General features: G+C 33.3%; 1 protein-coding gene across 1 annotated transcript in view; it reads left to right on the plus strand.

The window, feature by feature from the left end:
* LOC129224159 (oxysterol-binding protein-related protein 11-like) overlaps positions 1–22,324 on the plus strand; it is a 37,817-nt gene that overhangs the window by 15,287 nt on the left and 206 nt on the right. The window contains exons 3-9 of the mRNA XM_054858575.1: positions 40–100; positions 3,296–3,377; positions 10,350–10,432; positions 12,716–12,940; positions 15,583–15,624; positions 19,210–19,293; positions 21,091–21,167. Coding sequence (XP_054714550.1) covers positions 40–100; positions 3,296–3,377; positions 10,350–10,432; positions 12,716–12,940; positions 15,583–15,624; positions 19,210–19,293; positions 21,091–21,167 — 654 coding nt within the window. The remainder of the gene's footprint in view (positions 1–39; positions 101–3,295; positions 3,378–10,349; positions 10,433–12,715; positions 12,941–15,582; positions 15,625–19,209; positions 19,294–21,090; positions 21,168–22,324) is intronic.

Below are 22,324 nucleotides of genomic sequence, written 5' to 3' on the forward strand. Positions count from 1 at the left end.
AATTCTCTTGCTGAAAACATGACTCCTATCTTTAATTAGCTTATTTTTGCAGTTAGATGATCGCAAGAAAAGTAGACCTAGGGGGGCACTTCATCTGGAGGTAAGATAACTAAATTACTTGATGTAATGAAATTTGTATCAGTGCCTTTATGCGTGAAATAGCATGAATTTGTTTTTTGATGCATTCAATCACTTTTTATGGAATGTTCTAGTTGCTCATGGTTCTATTAAATAAGGATCCATTTTGATTACTTAGTTGAACTTATGTTAATGCAATACAAATATTATAACTTCATTGTTTTTTTTTGTTTTTTTTCAACTTATAATATTTGATACAGAATTCCGTTGCAACAAATACCAATACAATGAAATATCCTTTCAACCAAATAAATGTTCAGTCTTGTTTCAACTCCAATTACATTGCTTGAACTCCCTTACAGAAAAATTCTGGTTACAACAAACAAAATTTGTGGTCTCTTGGAAGTTTGTTGTATGGAATTTAGCTGCAGTGTGATAATTTGAATCCCTTTCTCATCTTGAAAATATTTATATACTAGATCAAACAGTTGTGTAGGTAGAGGAAGATTTAAATTCTCTTCATTTAATATATGTAGCCTACTTTTATTCTTCTGTAATATCTGAAGCTGTACTACAGACAAAATCAACCCTAAAAGTACAACTATAAATATTAAATTGAAGAAATTTAGCTTTAAAGTTAAAAATTTTGCCTTTTATACAGGGGCGCAACCAGAAAATATTTTTAGGGGAGGCACAATTCTTTTTCACAACACTCTATCAGCGTTCTCTCTTTCTCTCTCTCTTTACATCAATATATATTTATTATTGTTATTAATAGTATTTTGTAAAATTCCTTAAATGTAAATCCTTTGGTAACTAAAAATTATTATTACTTACAATGAACACGTGTGCGGGCGGCCAAGCAGGCATCTTTTTAGTCCCCACTGCAGCATAACATTTTCACCCCTCGTCAATCGGGAGTGTTTCCGAGAAAAACGAAAGTGGTGGTGAATTTGTTTTCCGAAGTTTTTCTCCTCAGATTTACTGCTTATCCATCAACTGTCACACGGAAGAAGATACGATCTTGTAATCACTGACGTTTCAAATGAGTTCCTAACTACAGAAAAAATAAATGCAGAAAAGGAGAGAGGGGGAAGTTTTAAATGACCTCTCGTCGTCCCTGCTTACTTTGGAACCACTTTCTCAAAGCACGTTCATCTTCGTTCGAATAAAAAAAGAGTATTTTTGAAAAATGTTCAAATTAACGTTCTGTGGGGGGGGGGGGGGGCACGGGCCCTGTGGGCCCCCCCTTTGGTTGCGCCCATGCTTTATAATGTATCTTCTCAGTCTGAGCAAAGTTTCATAGCTGCCCTAAAGCAGAATACTTTGTGATGTTCTGCAACGTAATATGATTTGACCAAAATTGTTCTGCAATAACTTCTAGCATTGTACACACATAGAAACGTTATAAAATTAGTTGATCATGAAAACTTTAAAGTCCCCATTAGTTGGACAGGCTGTAAAACCTAAACCGTGTAACATTCTCCAAATTAAATGCATATAAAAAGCAAATGTGTAAAATTTTGTTAAAATCTTATCCTGGGTGTCAAACCACGTTTGAATGAGTAGAGTTACGGCAGGATATAATAAAATACCTCAAAACTTTCAAAATAATTGAAATACTATATTCAGTATGCAAAGGGGTTGAAATCTCAAGCCAGACACAATTTTTGATTACGTGTTTCAATGTTGGCATGTTTCTGATCTGAAAGGTATGTTTATGGCAGAAATTGTGGTGGATGAAGATCGATTAGGGAAAAATTATGAAAAGGAAACCAAAAATGCAAGAAAAATCAGAATGTTTCCAGATTTATTAGAAATATAGTATCCCTCTGAGGTCTGATGAAATAGTGAAACAAGGAGTAAAATTTCGCAAAACAAACATAGAAAGCTGGAACTCCGGCAAAAGCAGGAAAAATCTCATCCTATTCTACATTGCGATTAAGGGCATAAAGCAGGTGCAAGCAGTCAAAGATGATTTTCTGAAAGAATACGTAGAATTTCTGCAAATATCTTAATGTTTTGCCCAAATTTTGCAGATTTATTTAAGTTCTAAGTGAATCTAAAGTTTAAGCAAATGATGCAGGAAATTACGACATTTTGCTCGAGCTTTCCGCCGATTAAGTGTAATTTGCAAGGATTTTATATTTTCTTCTAATTTGAAGAAATCTGTAGAATTATATATTTGTTGGAAGATATATGCAGAAATTTCTAGAATTTCTGCAGAAAATTTGTTTGAAATTTCCTCTCATTTGAACAGAATTGTTCTGCAGCTCATGCATCTGTTCTGCGACGTATGTCGCAAATTTAGTAGTATTCTGCTTTGGGGCATAGCTGTATGAGCAATCGATTGAGTTGAGCATTGCACGTAGAATATTCTTGTACTTACAGATAAAGACAGATTAAATAAAAGCCTACTTTTTTTTTTTTTGCTTATTTGCATCCAAGAATAGATGCACTGTAGAAAATAGAAGGATTTTTTAAAATTAAATATATAAAGACCCTTCTCTCAATTCAATGCTGAAAATACAATTGTGTAAAATTATTGCATCATATTTTATTTGATAATCCACTAAGTTAAATGCTAGTAATTGTACATAATTTCCATTGAAAACTGCTGGTTGTGATGTGAAACTTCTGCGGCATAGGAGTCATACAGATTGAAGAATAAAACGAGAAATTAAAAAAAAAAGCAATTTAAAATCTCATTACACTTTTCTTATCGCAATTCATGGAATTTAATTTAGTTTTTCATGATTTATTTTAATTTTAATTTTATTGTTAATTCTTTCAAAGGTTATTTATTTTTCTCAGTTTCTCTCTTTTACTACTGATTCAATAGCGCAAGTGTTTAATGGATTCTTTGAGTTTTTTGTTACTGTTTAATTGTGTAAATTTTAAGCACAATTTTTAAAAACCAGACTAACACAAGTCACATGATTACTACTTTGCAAGGGAGCGTAAAGTATGGAGGGGGGGGGATCACAGAAAGATTAGGACTCATGCTTTTAATACCGCTAAATAACAGTAAATGAATTTCTTATATAGAATTACTTTGTTATAGCTCAAAGCAGAATAAAATTCTAAACAAAATGCAATAATGACCCGAAAATTTCCATTTTTGGGCATAGTCTTGCTTTGAAATTCTGATATTACATTCTCTGAAATGTTTGATTTAAAAATGAATAAAAAATAAATTACTTTTTAATTCAAACAGGGAGCTATTGTTACGACAAATGAAGAAGATACTCATTCTTTCACTGTAAGCGCTCTCTGTGGTGAAGTTTATAAATTAAAAGGTATTTTGCCTTTGATTATTTTTTAACTTTAATTTTTTGTGATGTTAAAGATTTTATTTGAACATTTAGCTTATATGTACAGTGAAACTTCAATAAGTCTAAGTTGCAGGGAATGCAAAAAAAATTCGAGTTATCGAAAATTCGCCTTATCGAATACGAAAACGAAACTATAGAATAATATAAAATACCACCACTGACACTTGTTAAATTTATAATATGAATAAAATAATGATAGAATAATGTATCAAAGATAAAAATTGTCACCTGAAAGCAACCGTATAGGATATCTTACTGTTATTCTAGGGATTAGATGTCTTACTGTTGTTCTGAAGTGACAATACGTACTTCACATAAATAATGTAGAGTATGAATTTAAAGTTTGAATAGGTTCAAAAACAAATTTATAACTTCATGTTGGATAGAACAATTTTTACTTACCAGGGGAAAAACTTATTTTCTTTTTTTTTTAAAAATCTGATATCAAACACTGCTTTAAGCAGAAATTTGTTCTTCCATTAAATAGTCCTTGGATACTTAAAGCATCAGAGAGGGAGGAAAAGCATCAAAGAGGGAGCACCGCCAATCGAAAAGTTTTTTTAGTTTTTTAAAATTGTTGAAAACTTGGAGGCACATCAAACTTTAATGAAATTTTCTTCTTTGCTACGCTACAATCAAATAAATTCAACTTTTTCTTGACAGCTTAAAATTTTAAATATACTCTTAGTCTATTTTTAAGTTCAATTCTAAACGTTCAGGAATTTGTGAAACGGCGCAACAAAAATTAACTTTCTATAACAACAAAAGAAAAAAGCCAGTCGTAGAAAAACCAGCAGCTTTGTAGAATACCGCAAAATCTCCAAAAATAGTTCATAATCCTCCCTCCCCCATGTCCACTAAAAGTGGAATTATTCCACAATCCCAAACATACTGATCTTTTATCAAGTCCCATTTTCGGGCTGTCCTTAATCAAAGCCCTGGTTCCTTCTATGAGCAGGTTTTTCTTTTCTATGGAAAGAAATTAAGTGTCCGGATTCCAAGAAAAAAAAACATTTTTATTCATAAGAAATAAATACTTGCAGGTATATGCTTTGAGGTTACAAGGAACTAATTTTCACGCCAATTATGTGAGCCTAACCAGGAAACATCACGAGTTCAGTAATCATGAAAAAAGTTAAAAATGGTCGCATTCGAAAGAGTATCTTTAGAAAAAAATTTGACCCAAATATTGTGTGCCCTCGTCCTTTTGTTTTTGAGATATGAGGGGTCAAAGTCTGTCGAAATCTTACGAAAATGCGCCAAATTTAAAGACTTGGCTAGAAATGGAAAATACCACGTGATTTCATCGCCTGCGTCTAGCAAGACTCTCATTCCCCATTTCTGGTCATCTGCAAAGCGCGTAAACGATGTTCCGAATTAACCCTTTACTTGTGTGTGTAAAATTAAAAAGTAACTATGAAGCCTATGAAATGGAAACTAGAGAGCTTTATCCAGAGGAGCTACAACTTTATAACGAAATTGAACGTAGGATTTAACTTTGTAATCGTAATAATAATGCATTTCAAAATTTAAGTGCATTTCAAGTGTGTTTTACTTAACTAATTTAAGTTTGTACTCTTGTTATGAAATGTGTTGTGAGTAATTAATAATTATGTACGAGAACTAATATGAATAAGTAAAAAAAAACATGCTTATTAAAGCTTATATATTGAAAATAAAATGGATAGTTTTTGATGTTGAAAGAAAATGATCATGGATTGTAGTATCCCAGCTCTTATTTATTTTTTCAAAAGTTATTATCATTCATGAAGTTTTATTGTCTGACCACTGCTAGCGAAAATGTTTAATTTTTAATTTAAAATCGAAAAAATAATAATTAAAAAAAGAAAACAACGGATAGTAAATGTCAAAAATTTGCACAGCAAAACTAACGATGTCGGAAATTACTTCATAACAGATTCTTATCAAAAATTTTATAGTCGACAATCATTACAACAACCCCTGTAGTTCGAAAAAGTCTGTCACTGCAACTGAAAGTCGCTATAACGTAAATGCACATCATATTGCATGTTATTTAATCATTTTCAAAAATACCTAAGTCACTTTTACCAATTATGTTTCACGTTAAAAGGGACTTCAAATAGATCGAAATAAAAATTAATACAGTTTTTTTTTTTTTTTTTTATTTGACTTGTTAGAGGGCTTACACATAACTTGAAAACGATACACATAACGAAAAACACACTGGAAATAACTGACAGAAATAGTTTTTTTTTAATTTGAGAACACGGTTTGAAATCTTTAAAAATGTCGTTTTCTTCGTATTTAGATACTGTTGAAGACTTCAGACTTACGACTTTTCAAAAAAAAAAAAAGACTTTAAAGTGTGTTTACCGTTTCTCTACGGTTATCATATTTTTTTCAAAACAGTTTCATCATCGAATAAACTCTTTCAGTGGAAATATTTCACCCGCAGAAGCATAAAAGTTTTAAACATCAGTTTTTTAACAGTCTTAAGAATAACAAAAAAGTTTAAACTTTGAACGGTATATTCAAATGTATTCAGTTAATACGTTCTATTGGACGCTAAAATATCACATCTGTGGAATTTTAAACGAGATTTTGTGCTCGAACCCTATGACAGATCGGTCGCAGTAATAGGAGGTCGTTCTTGTTGACTGCAGTTAGGAGCGCACTGGTGGGAGGCCACTGTGACCTCCCAAAAAGTTTCCTTATTCGACAAAGTTCGTCTGACAGTTTGGCAAATTAGAGGACATAATTACAATTTTTTAACACCCAAAAGTCACTTTTCATACATTATTATTTGCGCATACTCGTATTTTATCGCTCATCAAAATTTGAATTTTCTTTCGGTAAATTGAGAATTTTTGCTTTCCCAAAAGTTTAAGCTCGGGGAACCTCTCACTGCAGTATATTTTAATTTGCCCCCGTGCCATGGTAGTCACCCCGAGTAAAAGAATTAATGCGATATTTCTCACGCGCTTTGGTGGTGACCAAATATGGAAGTGAAATGTCTTGTCAGATGCAGATGTTGAATTCGCGCCGTACCTTCATTTCTGAACAAAACTCGCTAAATTTGGCGACTTTACTAAAAATTTCGGCAATTTTTAAGACCTTATATTTCGATAACGTGGTCACGAGGGCACGTGGTTTCAGTGCCATAAACATGTTTTCCAATGCTCTTTCGAATGCCACCAATTTGGAATTTTTTTGAATTTCCTTGATCGTGATGTTTCCTGGTAAGGATGCAAAGAGCTAAGCTAAATTTCAAAATTTTAAAACTAAGCTTCTTTTAGCAGATATCTTTGCATTCGTAAGCTCACATATTTTTGGGAATTATGTTCTCCATTGCAGATCATATATTGGTGGGACCTTTCTTTTCTTAAGCTGTCAAGTCAAGAAATCAATAGGATACCCAAATTTCTGAGAATGAAGGAAAATTTAGCAATTCGCTGCTTCTTGGAAATGCTCTGTTGAGAGAGGGGACAAAAACAAGTGCAATAAATCTAGTAGCAAAAGTGTTATTTATGAAGATGAGAGATACCACTAGAAGCAAGTCCCGCATCTGCCTTTGGTCCCTTAATAGCCCAATGCACACAAGGATTCCAAAACTATACCGTATTTTTGTACGTAAGCTCCGCTGCACTTACGAGAAAAAAAAAAGGTTATAAATTGCGGATGCGTCGGATACATCAGGTGCGGCGCATGTGGTGTGTTTTTTTTTTTTTAAGTTTACAACATTTAACAGAAAATAAACTTTTGAAAAGAAAGAAAATGGAATGTGAGGAACTTTCTTTGAAATGACTTTAAATGTGTTCAAAATGTGTTTTGAATAAAAAATAACAAAATTTTTCCTTTTGAATTTCTGGTAGCATTATTAAACAGGTTTTTTTTCCCCAAGCGATCAACTTTGCAAAAAATTGATGAATTCATAATCAGCGTGTCCCGCCTTTTTCGCACAGTTTAGCTTCTATAATTTAAGTCTTTTAATTAACAGGAAGATAATACAAAATTATGCCAGAATGTGTTTTATGTCTTTAGTTTTTAGTTAAAAGGATTGAGCTAAAATGTCCAAATTTTCAAGAAAAGAGCTGAAAAATTTGCGGAATTCTTATTTTGCAGTAAAGTTCCAATCTCCTGCTTTAAGCATCTTTTTTTGGACTAAGGTGCTGAAATTTAAGCGAGTTTATCCTGTAATTATTTCAAAGTCAGTTCATAACTATTTTAAACATCTATAAAGGCGATCATTCTAAGTTTTTTTCATGTGCGATGTAAAAATTTTCAGCAGTGATCTGAAATTTGGCAAAGTCCGTGGTTGTCGGATTTAGGGTTATCAGCAAGTAGTTAGGATTTTTTTTTTGAAATATTTAATCTGTTTAAGTAATTGCATTCCAGATATCTTCAAAAAAAAAAAAAAAAACTGACAGAAACAACTTTTTTTTCACATGGGGGGGGGGGGGGATTAAAATGAAAGTGTGGTGCTTACGCCGGGTGGGGTGCAAACTTGTTGACCCCATATGATAAGCTTTACAGCCACAGAGGTGCTTTTGTGAGAGCACAAAAAAATGAGGGAAAAAGGAAATACAAAGCCACATGAAAAGAATTGCTCAGTTGTCACCACTTGATGCATAGGAGAAAAGGCCGGATTAACACAGAAGGAAAACAGAAGGAAAAAAAGGACTGAAGGAAAACTAGAACATTACTCTCAATTATGGCGAGGTGCGCATGTCTGCAATGAATATATCCGCAAAGCAGCAAATATTTCTTACAGAAGCGAATGTATCTGTGTCAGTCTGTACTATCTAGCTATGATTACTACGTTTTACATTATCACTATTAATTTTAAACAAATTAGAAATAAAGAAGGAGAACCTGAATGATTGTCGCTGTTACCTAATGTATATTATCGTTGCTTATTTGAAACATTATAAGTTTATTAGTATACTAAATTATACACCTTTATAAAGGGGTTTTTTTTACTTACGGCTGTTTTGCCGATATTTTTTTCAATCTCCTTTTTGGCCATTTCTGCCTTCATACTACACTCACAAAGTTTCTACATGAAATACAAGTTTGCTCCTGACTTCTCATTGGATGAGTTAGGGGGCGTTTTTGCCACGTAACAACGATAGCCACTAATAGCCAATCAGGTTCGCACACATGATTTGGAGCACATATTTAAGATCATGGGCAGATGAAATACTTCTCGGATGGCTGTCTTGAATAGCAGACGTGTGTAGTATTATACGTTCCTTGACATGTAGTATTAGTGGTGCATATTCGTCTTTAGCTGCTGTTCAGCTGTGGTGGAAGTGATGGAGTTGTAGATGTGATATGGTTAATCAGTTTAAGTTTCTCCGGTTATTTTTACTTGTCTATTAGATGACAGTTTAAATGTTTACCCTAAGGGACAGTCATTTTTGCATGCTCTTAACCAGTTTTTAACCTCTAATAAATGGTTAGTGATTTTAAAAAGGATTTATGTGTTGTATTCAACAGTCTACATGTATTCAGTTGGTATACATTTCTGAAAAAACATTAGGTATGCTAACAATAAGGTTATGGGCTTGTTTTCGTATGTTATGCTGTCCTATTTTTCGGAAATCTTTGCAACTTGGATGCCATAAATCTTTTGGGAAAATTTTCCGTACTTCTTGATCTTGGATGTTAGTGGAATGAAGTCTTGTCGTTTGTTTTGGCTGTCCGTGGATGTATTAGATTTTTTTCATGGAGTTGACAATAGTTTTGGATCATAGAGATATGTGATAGTTATCGTAGGGGGGGGGGGGGGTCTACATATAAATTTTGTGAGTTGGATGAAACATCGTTTCGATTACAGTTTGTTTACATCTATGGACTTTTTTACATCAATTTGGACTTAGAAATTTTTTTGCATTGTTTGGATTTTGAATTTCCAATTTCAATGATTTTTTTTTGTATTTTTTGTAGCTTAGAGACTAGATAGTTATAAGTAAAATTATGCCAACGTGTATACTTGTACAAATAAAAACAATTAAAAAGAGTTAAAATACTCTGCAAACAACTGTTTTGAGGTTATAAAAGCAAAGCCCTTCATCAGTGGAAGAAGAAAAGTGTATCACTAAGTCAGACAAGTGACGAGAAATACAAGACAAGAATAAGTAAAGAAACTAGAAGTGGCCAAATCTGTAAACATTAAGTGATCAAAAGCAGCAAGGACATCTACACCAATTTAAAAAAAAAAAGAACTATAGGACAGCCTAGACATACTCTCAAATTCCATATAAAAGAACATGAAAATTTTGTCAAAAACCAAGATTTTAAACATTCTTCCTTCGCCCAACATTGTTTGTCCTCCAATCATAGTTTCAATATTGCTTCTGCCAATATTATTCATGGTTGTTCTTCCACGTATGACTTAAATTTTTGGGAATCTTTCTACATCTGGGAAAATTCTACTTTAATAGTTAATGATTTGTTAAGCCCAACCCTTTTCACTAATGTTTGGAAATCTTCCTTTAAAAAGTTTTTTTTTTGTCCTATGTTTTCTTTGGTGCAGCTGTCCTTGCTGCTTTTGATGACGTAACATTTTTGGTTCCGACCACTTCTGGTTTATTTACTCATTCTCATTTTGTCTTTCTTGTTAACTGTCTATAATCTGACTTCGTGATCCATTTTTCTTCTTACACTGATGAAGAGGTTCTGTTTTTATAACCTCAAAACAGCTGTTTGTACAAGTTCACATGTTGTTGTAATTTTACCCATTTCATTGTATATAGTTTCTGCTGCTGTTCTTTCTGCTACATAGACAGTCATAGTTATAATGTATTACTAAAATTTTAATGATATTCTTTCTATTAAGTATAATGTATGGAACAATTTTTCATGCAAGTATTCTTTCAAAATTCAGAAATAGTATTCTGCTACTGATGGATATTAACTATGAACTTTTCAGAAATATATTTTTTCTTTCAGCCTGTGATGCCAAAGAAAGACAAATTTGGGTTGATAAAATTCAGACAACCATTGAAAATGAGAAATATCTGAAAGGATCAGAAGTAAGTTTATCATTTGAGAGAGCAATTTCTAACCTTAGGTATTAGGCATGTAATTTTTCGGGGTGGGAACGCATCTTATTTGATTAATACAAATGTGACGACCAGCAACAGGCTCTGGGCTCAGCTAGGCTGATCCTAGTCAATTAATTAGTCCCCAATGAAGATCAATGGCCTTCTTAAAACTATCCACCCCCTTGCTCATTACCGCCTCTTCCGGTAAGCTATTCCAAGTGCCCACGACCCTGCTAAAGTAGTAGTTTTTCCTAATTTCCAAGTTAGCCTGAGATTTAAATAGCTTAAAACAATGATCCCTTGTCCTGCTTTCCCCGCAAAAATTTAATCCATTTACATCTTTCATTTTGATAAATTTAAATAACTGAATCATGTCCCCTCTGACTCTCCTTTGCTCCAGGCTATACATGTTAAGCCTATTAAGTCTGGTATCATAATCTAAATCTGAGAGTCCCCTTACTAATTTAGTTAACCTTCTTTGAACCCTTTCCAATACAAAAATATCTTTCTTCAGTTAAGGCGACCAAAACTGAACAGCGTACTCCAAATGAGATCTTACTAAACTCCTATATAAAGGCAGAAGAACCTTCTTAGATTTATTCAGTAAATTACCAGCCCATTAGCCAGGGCTAAAGCAGAAATACATGGAATACACCGCCAGCTCAGTCATTTCCAGCCGAGGACTGCAGGTTCGTGCTTATTAGCACTCATCAGCCCGGCCCCAGATCCATAACATTTTCTGCCTGATTTATGACTGAACCCTGTAAACGATATCTCATACGCTTATTTCCATGACCTAAGTGTAGCACTTGACATTTCCCTACATTGCCATACCCCATTTATCTGCCCACTTAGTAATATGATCTAAATCCTCTTGAAGCTGTTTTACTTGTTCTTCATTTTCGACAATCCCCATAACTTTTACATCATCAGCAAAACAATTCATGCTTCCAGAAATATTTTCATTGGTGTCATTCATAAATATAATAAACAAAAGAGGCTCTAAAACTGATCCCTGAGGAACCCCACGTAAAACATCACTCTTATTAGAATGATTTCCTCTTACAACTACTCTTTGCTTCTTACCAGTGAGCCAATTTCTAACCCAAAGTAAATTTTTTCCTCCTATTCCTATGTCAGCTAACTTGCTGATAAGAGCAACATGCGGTACCCTTGTCAAAAGCTTTTTGAAAATCAATATAAACAACATCCACACATTTTTTGTTGTCTAAAGCTGAGGTAACCTTGTCGTGGAAATGCAATAAATTAGTAGGACAAGATTTACCTTTCCTGAAACCATACTGCAAACTAGTCAACAGACTATTAGTCTCTAAGAACATCATGAATTAAGCAGGGTAAGGTCTTTAACCTTGTGTATGTGGAAAGATATTGAATTCTGGAAGGTTTTGTTCTTATAAGTGGGGTATTTTGTTTATTACCGTATTTCCCCACATTATCAGGCATGCCAGAAAAAAATGATGTTGACCAGCATGCTGGGAAATTCGAATTTTCCGGCATGCCGGATAATTTCAGGTTTATTTTGAAACAAAAGTAAATTGCTTCGTTCAGTTGCAAACAGAAAGCAAACCACTGTAAGGAAAAAAAATAAATAAATCCCAAACATAACCTTGTTTCAAAAAAAAAAGTGTCTTGCATATAATGTGTGCTTTTTATTTATGATAGGTCATTAATGGATTTTATTATATGCCAATAAAGTAATCAATTCAGAAGCAATCATCGTTACTACGATTTGTTCATAATTTTGTTAAATAAATTATTTTTTAAGTTTCTTTTAGAGAGGTAAGTTTAGTTTTTATTTATTGAATAACTATGGTAAATTCTTTAGGACTGGTTTAGGGGCGGTAACTTACTGCCCTAGTATTTGCTTGCTTAGTTTTAATTTAATTTTATAAAATTATTTGTTATTAAACAATATTTTTCTTGTTAAAATAACAAATGACATTGTTAATAAATATTTTTACAAAATTAAACTGTTATATATAGAACTTATATTCATTTTTAAGCTGGACATACATTTTTTATAGTATTAATTTTTTCTAGCCTTGATTTTTCTGGCATGCCGGAAAGGACCAGGCAAGCGTGATTGAAAATCTGGTGACCCCCAAATTTTGCGGCATGCCAGATAATGCGGGGTAATACGGTAGTTACCCAATTAAGCGGGGCTGACAGTAAAAGAAAACCTTTAATGTTCATCCTTTATAAGTTTGCTAAGCTTTCCTTCTTTGGGAAATTAAAATATTTCTCTTCCAGGCTCAAGTGCCAGCAGATGATCTTCTGATGAGCACTTCGCCCAAAGCGTTCAACTTCTGCAAGAGCAGCACGTTTCACATTCCGAGGCCAGAAGGGGGCGATTCGCAGGACCGGACTTCTCCCGGGTCTTCTTGCGATAAAGTTCCTGCGGATCCCATCCTGGAAATCAAAGAATCTGTCTGCAAGTCTGTAGAATGCCAAAAAGTTCTTGCCAAATACATCGAAGTGAGTCTTCATTGCAGTGTAAAGTTCTGAATTACTGGCCCAAGCTAAGACATAGCTACAAACAAATACCAAATAGCTTGATTAAAACATCCAGATACTGCAGTTTCATGCTCATTAGGAATCATCGGTCTGGAGTGGCCAAGCTGGATTCAGATATCTTCTCACTAACGCTGGGATGACCTTCATACTGGTAGATAATATTAATTCAGCACTCAAGAGTGATATGGCTCATCTCATTTAGCCAAGGCAAAGGCTGAGGTAATAAGCTGTAAGTTAGTGCCCCGAGTTAGGGCTGGGGCAGAACTACGAGCTGAGTTATAGCTATTCCAGACTGGTGATCGTTAATAAGCGTGAAACTATTGTATCTGGATGCCTAAATCTAATTGTTTGTATATGTTTCTTTCCAGCATGCTGTTATTAACCCCCAACACAAAGGAATGGTGTTATAAGTTTGACGTGTCTGTCTGTGGCACTCTAGCACCTAAACGGATGGACCGATTTTGAAAAAAAAAACATTTTGTTCGAAAGGAGAGTTAATCGAGTGTGTTCTTAGGTTGCATCTTTAGATGACAGTAATTAGCGAAAATATTAATTAAAAACTTCTAAAAGGTTTTTCGCGATTTTTGCAGTGAAAACATTGTTAAAATTTTTTAAATTTAATATCAAAATAAAGAGAATTTTTTTCCGCGTCTGATAGAATGTGTTTGGAACTTCCATGTTTCATAGAATTCGACTTGCAACGTATTTTTAAAGCAGATTTTAAAAACGGCTAAGCCTTTATTCACGCGTTTGATAACTGAATTCATTGTTGGCCGACAAGGAAATTAAAAGGAATGATTTAAAATTTTTATCTGCTGCCAGTTTCTTTTTAATAGCAAATAAAATACTTGACATTGATTTTTAATAATATAAGGCTTTTAAAAGGATTTTCAATTTTCCCTCTTGATTCTACAGATGCGACTCAGTCAGGGGTTTTTAAAATTTTGAATTTTATTGTTGCTTGTTTATGTCATACAATGTACAATCATTCTCTCTCTCCTCCGCGACACTTGCACTAAGAATGACTTATCAAGGTCTCATTTGAAATTTGTACTGCTTAGTTTTGGTCTCCTTAAGAGAGATAAGCCTTAGTTTAAGAGTTTACAGGAAGACTAAAAGGTTATTAAATGGACATTCAGCTTCAGACTATGGTTCCAGGCTTAAGCCTGGCTGGTCCAGTCTGATTTTCGATCATCTAGACGGGCTTTCTTCGGGGCACACCATTCATTTTCAGGGAATTTCATTGTACCTTGGAGTAGATGGCAATGAGCGAGCAGATTTCATGGCCAAGTCGACTGCTAAAGAAGACAGGGTTGCCACGCCACAGGGAAACCTGAAGAAACAGGGAAAACACAGGAAATTAAAAAAACAACAAAAAAGCAGGGAAAATCCAGGGAATTTCGAAAATTTTCTCAAAAACCTGGAAAATGCAGGGAAAATATATTTTTTTTAAATTGAAGTTGCAAAAATCAATGCCCAATTATATAAACTATCAATAAATAAATAAATTACAATTAATAATAAGTTTTATAAAGTTCAGAAATAATGTAAATAATTTTGCTTTTTTTTTTAAGTGAACATTAAAATGTCGATCACAAAAGCAAAATCTTTTTCTTGTTTTGTTTACATGCATCTTGAATTTCATGATAGCTTAATTTAGAGAGCATGAAATTAGAGGTCAGTATTCATTGTTCTGCTTAACTTTTGCGCTTTTAGGTCCAAGTAATGAATGGTTAAGATAAGGCTTTTTTTCCTTGAATAAAAAGTTAAATAAATTCAATTGCCATGCTATTGTTTCAGTTATAATGAACTCTTCTTCATTTCTCCTTGTTGTTATCATCATTTTTTAAGGGGGGGGGGAGGATCCCCTGTGATGGTCGCATTTTCATACAGGGAAAACACAGGGAATTTTTTTTCCAAAAAGGAGTGGCAACCCTGGAAGACGTGTGCCCTTGTAGGGGTCTCACATTTGGTGTGATTTTCTCCCTGGTAAAAACTGAGCTAAACCATCCGGGGAGAGCTCCTCCCAACCACCCATGGTATTTTGCTAGAAGTGAGGCAGGGTTTTTCCTACTCACACCAAAATCTTATCAAACCGCACATTCGCATTTCATCTGTGGCCATATCAGAGTTCTCACTTTGCAGCAGAGTCACAGGATCATCTCCAAATGCCACTGGCGCACTGCTGACAGGGCCTCTCCTGCCCTTGTATTACCTTGTTTGGGCTTTGCCAAGGACAAGATGAATCCACTGCTATTCCTGGACTTCGTTCAGAGTTTCAGGTTTATGGATATTGTCTAGCTCTGCTTGGCAGTCAGATTAGAAACAACAACAACAACTTGCAGAGTTTCTAGCAAAGGAAAATCAGTAGCGATATAATTCAGTTGTTTAATTTTTTTTCTTTTTAATTAGAAATGAAGTATTCTATCTATTTTATAACTCATACTATTCTTTGTGTTATTGAAGTTATTGTGCTTAATTCAAAACAGCTTTTGATTTTTATTTTAAATATTCCACGTAAATGTTTAAAATGCATTTTTCAGTTTTATTACTTTGAAATTGGTGCTCATGTCTTAATGCTATCATCCTTTTTGTATTTTCAGAGCTTGCCTTTGTCTGACTCTAACATTAAATGTTCTGACTGTGTAAGTATTTTTTCTTTCGAAAATTGTTTAGCTTTATTAATGCACTAGCAGTACCCGTACGGAGATGCCCGTGCTAAGAATTTAAAGGAAGTCGGTTGAATAAAAAAATCTACTCTCCTCCCCCCTGTTTTTTACGCAAAGTTTGATGTCTACGGTAGCTGTTTTGATAAATTTGGCAGCGGTGTTAATTAATCAATATCTATCTTTCTCGTATTTTCTATAACTATTTCTGGAAATCGGGGTACATCTAGGACAAAAAGGAAATCCCTCATCCCATATGAAAAATTTAACTATAGAAAAGCTATCGTCTGAGAAAAGGAAAAAAAACCTCTAGAATTAAAAAGAAATACCCCCCCCCCCCCCCCCCGTCTGATGTCAAATAATCAGTAATCATATTTTTTAACTAAAATGCGTGAGCACCCTTTAAAAACTTAGATATAATCCTTTGAAATCGAAAATATTTTGCGAAATAAACAAATAATCTGCGTCTACAGTGTTCATTTCCAAATTCGCCAAGTTATATTCGCCCATTTAACGAAAATGGCAACAGCGCAATGACCAAATCAAGAATTCACTGGTTCTACTATTTGAGCGCAACCATATACCGAAGATGAGGACACTGCAAGCACATTTAATCCGTATACGGAAGATGACGTCACTGCAGAAACAAAAATCAAGTTTAGCCTTGAAAAGTGGTTTAATTAGGATCATAATTAGAATCGCTTATATCTCCTGTTCTAATCATTTGAGAGAAATGGAACGAACATCACCTTGTTCAGAAAGGAAAGCTCTTTCCAACGACATATAATGTTAGGGGGTGGGGGATTTTTTACCCTTTAATTAGGCAAAAAACGTGAAATTTCAGCTTGGTTAATTATGAAAAAACTAATTAGAAGTTAAGAAGTCGGGCTTCGAGATGCAGACTCCCCGGGGTACGTTTGAATTTTGTGCCAAGTTTCAGAGCTGTAGGTGCTATGGGGTCTTCTGGCTATCGGGTACAAACAAAGAAAGAAAGAAAAACAAAGAAACACCGTCACTTTTATATATAGATTACAAATCAACAGCTACAAAATGTCAAAGTTCCAAACTTATGTTTCTGTTTTAAGTTGAATGAAAGAAATTTGATTGTACTCTTTTCCTTGTGGAAGTTATCTTACCTTTAACTGTTTATGGTAGAACCTTTATTATCCCAAACTCTTTTAACTCTTTGAGATCCATTTTTTAAAAGAAGTTTTTCACTCTTGGTAAATCCAAACAGATTATGAAATGTAACTGGAGAGTATTGTAAGTCATATGAGTATCTTCCTAGAATTGGATTTAGGGATGCCATTTTCACTCCATAAATATTATATTAAAGTTTAAGCACCTCCCAGAAACTGCCCAAGAGAGGAACATAAGGACAAATTCTAAATTTTGTGCTAAAGTCCAATGTAGGACTGCACAAGATTATCTGGAACCTTGTTTAACTAAAGTCGGTTTCATTAAATTTCATTTTCTCCTAAGTAAGCAACATACTTTCAGTGGCAGCCATTGGTACTGCAGACACTTGAATTTTTAGTGTATCTCTATTACTTCTGTTTTTTTTTAACATTATTTTTACAAATCCACCAGTAAATTTCTAGAACACTGTAAATAATTCTAGTTTTTTATTTGCTATTAAAGTTGAAAACTATTGAATTTGAAAGTAGTGTATTGAAGTTATTTTTTTAAGTTCGATCTTTGTTTAAAATTGAAAAAAAAAGGGAAAACATCAACCTCATTATTAATAAAAAAAACAATAATTAAGTTTTACTACATTATGCTTTTTAAAATTTTTTTTACATTTTCTGATTTGTGTCACATTTCTTGTTTGTAATTATCCTAATATAGTTGAAAATGTCACATTTAGTAACAATTTTGTAAATGAATAAAATGTACATTAAATCCATAGAGAGTTCTTATAAATCTCAGTTCCGCCTTTCTAAGTTTTAATGGTAACTTCCTTTTTTCAAGCTATTAAAAAACTCCATGTTTGAGTTTGGGCTCTTTAATTTTTCAGAGCAGGGCAAATCTTGAAACTCTCCCTTACCCACCTTTCTTCAAGTTTTTACGTCAAGTTTCAATGAAAATAAAATAATAGTTTAAAAAACTAAAAAAACACGCTTTCGTAGCAAAATGAACTAAAACGTGAGAAATAATCTTTGGATGATAGTAGTTGAAAAAACACTTAATTTAAATGTAATACAAAAAAGCGTGGGGTGCTGTCTATTTACATTTTTGCTTGGACAACAATTGGAAGAAATTCGAACTGATAAAAAGCCCCCCCACGCTTTTCTGTATTACATTAAAAATAAGTGATTGGTCAACTACTTATTTTTCAAAGATTATTTCTCACGTTTTAGTTCATTTTGCTACGAAAGCGTGTTTTTTTTAGTTTTTTAAACTATTATTTTATTTTTCTGTTTTTTAGTCTTATGTTGGAGAATTATCAGGCAAAATTGCAATTACTTCCGTTCGTAAAAGTTGAATTGACGAAATTATTTATAAAACGAGTGCGAGGTAATATCTTAAAGTTAAGACAAGAGCACCCCAATGGGAAGCTACTGTGAGTCATCGATGTATGTTTGCGGAAATCATATTTATATTACTTTAAAAATTTGAGATGCATTTAAATAAAAGTTTTGTTCAACAATGGTCTGATCAGCAATGAATTTCCAATTGAAGGCTCACCTAAATTTTGGCATGAAATTAGTTAAAAACAATTATATTTCATGTTCTAATTACCTTGGAACATTGGAACAAATTTTGTCTGATGCAGAAAAATTAAAGGTTTCTGTAGATATTTTTAAATATTTTTTGCGAGCATTTTTTAATGTATTTTTTAAAATTTTTCCTTTTTCACATTGTTGGATTTATGCCAAAATATTGATTAAAATTGGAAGAAACTAACAATTAAAAGAGTTAATTAATTAATTTGATTATAGAATATTGCATTGTCATCGGGTCTGAGGACGCATGCCAAATTTCAAAAGAATCCGATCGCAGGAAGTGGGCGAAATTTGAGCTGCAAGATTCCGTTACAAGATACATACATACAGGTGAAGCTAATAAAAGCGTGTTAAAAACATGAAAATATGGTGAATTTGAAGCCCTTCCTCCTAAAAAATGACGCCCGAGCCAAGGGCTGGCTGGCAGCTTCCAATCTCCCTAGATTCGGTAGTGGATTGAAATTCAAATAACAGTATGTTAAGTGTTTCCTCACACTGAATGTTCAATTGTTCAATCATCAAACCGTTCTAAAAAGGAATGTAATGATCTTATTTTAAAGATATTAATAATACTTGCGTTAATAAATGGATTCTCTCATCAAATTTAACAAGTAACTTTTTTTTTTTTTTAAATTTATATTTGCATTGCTTTTTTTTTTCTCAAATGAGTACTTTATGTTTTCACTCAAGCAAATTTAAAAATCTGTACTGGTGCTTATGTTTAAAAAAAGGTTATTATATTTTTAATTGAGAAGTTTTTTAATTCACACAATTTTTAAATATACGTAAATAAAAGTCTCGATTGAAATTTGAAGTAATTATGTTATCTTAATTCCAGCGCCTTCTACTAATCAAAGCAATTTCTCAAGCATCTGTCCAGAGTCTAGAGCAATGTTATTTGATTCTTAGGAGGCGCAGACAGGTGAGACTTTACTAATGACTCGTTGAAAGTGTTATAATATTTATGTTCTTGCACAAGGCGGCATTTATTCAAATTTATTTGAACCTATGATTAAGAATGTGTGGGATTTTTGTTGCATAATGATTTTTCCAAATTCAACTCGCCAATGTTTAGATCCTCAACTCCCAAGATCACAAAACAGTCATCGACAATTCACATAAATGGTCTTTAGTCAGAAGTATCCGAACACTTTGAAATGGTTGCCTTTACTAAATTTCATAAGTTTTGTAAAAACTTCAAAGTGTAAATTCTTTACCTTTTGCCTATATAATTGGTGAATTTTATCTTTGTATGTGTTTAAGACAGTAAAAATATGAGTGTTACACCAGTGTATATAAGTGCAAACGAATTTTCATCACAGTGAGTTTTGATGAATCTGTGCAAACTTTATCTTTGTATTGACTGCAAAAATTTTCCTATGAGCTCTAAATTGTAATTAAAAAATACTTGTTGAGAAATTACCTTCTGAGCAAACATTGTCTGCTGTTACCTAGTTGCTATCTGCAAATCCTAATCTCAAAGTCTTCTGCTAGTGGGTCTTAAGTAGAAAAAGTGAAATTTATTTTCTCACTAGATTGAATGAGTGTTTCGCTCTTTATAAAGCAAAATATACTAGGCTATCGTGTGAAACCATCAGCAAAACAATAACTCATTTTCATTGAGTGATTCAAGGCTTTTTTCATAGTCATTGCATTTTCAAAACTTTTACATTGCTCTTTTTGTATAAATATATTCAGAACTTTGAATATTTTATTAATTAAAATTATTTAAAATTTTTTATATTTTGTCATTGTGCTTTGAAAGTATTTTGAAAGTCCTTTAGTCATAGTTTCATCCATTTTGAATAGAGAAGTGTTTTCTCTAATATTATTTTTTGCTCCCATGGAACTGCGTGAACGAAACTGCAGTCTCTGGATGTGATAACCGGGCTGTCTAGTAGTCTGCCTTAGCTGTGGTTTATGGGCGCGAACTTACTGCTGAATGCCCAAGCTTTACCTTCAATTCATGAGTCAAACTGCACTATACTGTGGACATTCACTGGTGAGAAAAATTTACTTTATCTACCAGTTTGTTGGCATGCTCAGCTTCAAGAAGATGACATCTGCCTCTAGCTCGGTTATTCACTAATCCAGACTGATAGTTCTAATAGGAACGAAACTGCAATCTGTGGATGTGATAACCGTGCAGTCTGGTATATTGCATGTAGTTCTGCCTTAGCCCTTGTTGGCTTAGAGGAGGTACCTTACTGCTAAATACCCAAGCTTTGCCTCCAATTCACTAGTCAAACCGCACCATGCTGCAGACACTCGCTGGTGAGAAAAATTTACTTTATCTACCAGTTTGTAGACACGCTCAGCTTCAATGAGATGACATCTGTCTCCAGCTCGGTTATTCATTACTCCAGACTGATGAGTTCTAATGAGAACAAAGCTGCAGTCTCTGGATGTGATAACTGGGCTGTCTGGTATATTGCATGTAGTTCTGCCTTAGCCCTGGCTTATGGACGCTAACTTACTGCTAAAAGCCCTAGCCTTTTGCAGAATTTGTGCCCCAATATGGCATCAGTCTTTCATTTGTCTCCATTAAGGTGAGGACATCAATAACACAAATTATTGTGAGGTCCACTTTCCCACCAGCTGGTGCACACATGTGCTCTCACAGTTCTCTAATATCATAATGACGTCTACTGAAAAGCTAAATTAAAAATTTTAAACATTTGGGGTTTTTTTTCTCAAACCTCCTTTTTTCTCCAAACAGTATGAAGTAATGAAATCAGTCAAGGCAAATATTAGAGCTTCCACGGATTCTCTAGACAAGATGAAACCACAGCCAATGTAAGTGAATTATTCAGTTTATTCACTTATTTAGAAAAATTTTGAATTAGAACTTAAAAAGCCATCAAGGATTCAGTCTAATAAATAAATGATTAATAAATAATTATTTTTTAAAGTAAACCTTTAATAAATGGTAGAGTTTTTTCTTATTATTATTATTGTTCTTATTGAACAATCAAGACTTATATGGCTTTCACTATAACATGGCGGGCATTCACCCTTTTTTATTACTCTGTAATTGGTGTAGAGAAATCACATGATCCATTGCTGTTGTTTGAAAACTAATTTTCAAAGTTTTCTTCTGAATACAATATTAATCACTCAACAAAATGAAATTTATGAAAGCTAAATCATTGAGGAAAAAAAAGAGTCTCTGGCAATAAATATTAGTCTGCTTTTTTTTTTTTTGCCTACAAAAATATGGTAAAACTCCTCTAATGCGGACACTAATGGGACAAATTTTTTTGTCCACAATAGAGAGGTGTCTGCTGGACAGGGGTTTAATGATTTTATTTGCCTTGGAATCGGGGAATTAAAAATTGTCCGCATAAGAGGGGTGTCCGCACTTAAGGGATGTCTGTTAGGAGGGATTTTACTGTAGTGTTTTTCTTTATTCTTTTTTCCCCCAGTAATCTCATTTTGTATTGGATATTTTTTATGCTTGTTACTATTTCTGTATAGTTTTGAAATATTATTTAACTTTAAGCATTTAGAATTATGAATGAACTATCAAACTTGTGGTTTTTTTGTATCAAAAGTATTATTGCAAAAGATATTCCAGATCCTTTTTTAATGTTATAACTGTGCACACTTCTTACTGCATTGACGTACAGATTGTTTATTTTTTGATGAGTTCATGTATTATGTATAACTGTTCGAACATTACCATTTATTACAGTTCATTTTGCATGATATTTAGTGTGAATGAAAAATCTGAAAAGATGGACTGTAATTTATGTAAAATGAGGACTTCTAATAGCATAGAGTAAACCAAAATGCAGCATGGAAATTCAAAAGGAAAATAAATGAAGAAAGTTTCAAGAATTTTTTTTTTTTCAAAACCTGGCTTGCCATCCTTGATTGGGAAAACTTGATTATGATTTTTTTCAATGAATTCAAATTTTTATAATCATTCGTATGCTTTTTGTTTCTTATGT

Source organism: Uloborus diversus, chromosome 6 (genome assembly GCF_026930045.1).
Source record: "Uloborus diversus isolate 005 chromosome 6, Udiv.v.3.1, whole genome shotgun sequence".
In the NCBI taxonomy this organism is placed as follows: domain Eukaryota; kingdom Metazoa; phylum Arthropoda; class Arachnida; order Araneae; family Uloboridae; genus Uloborus; species Uloborus diversus.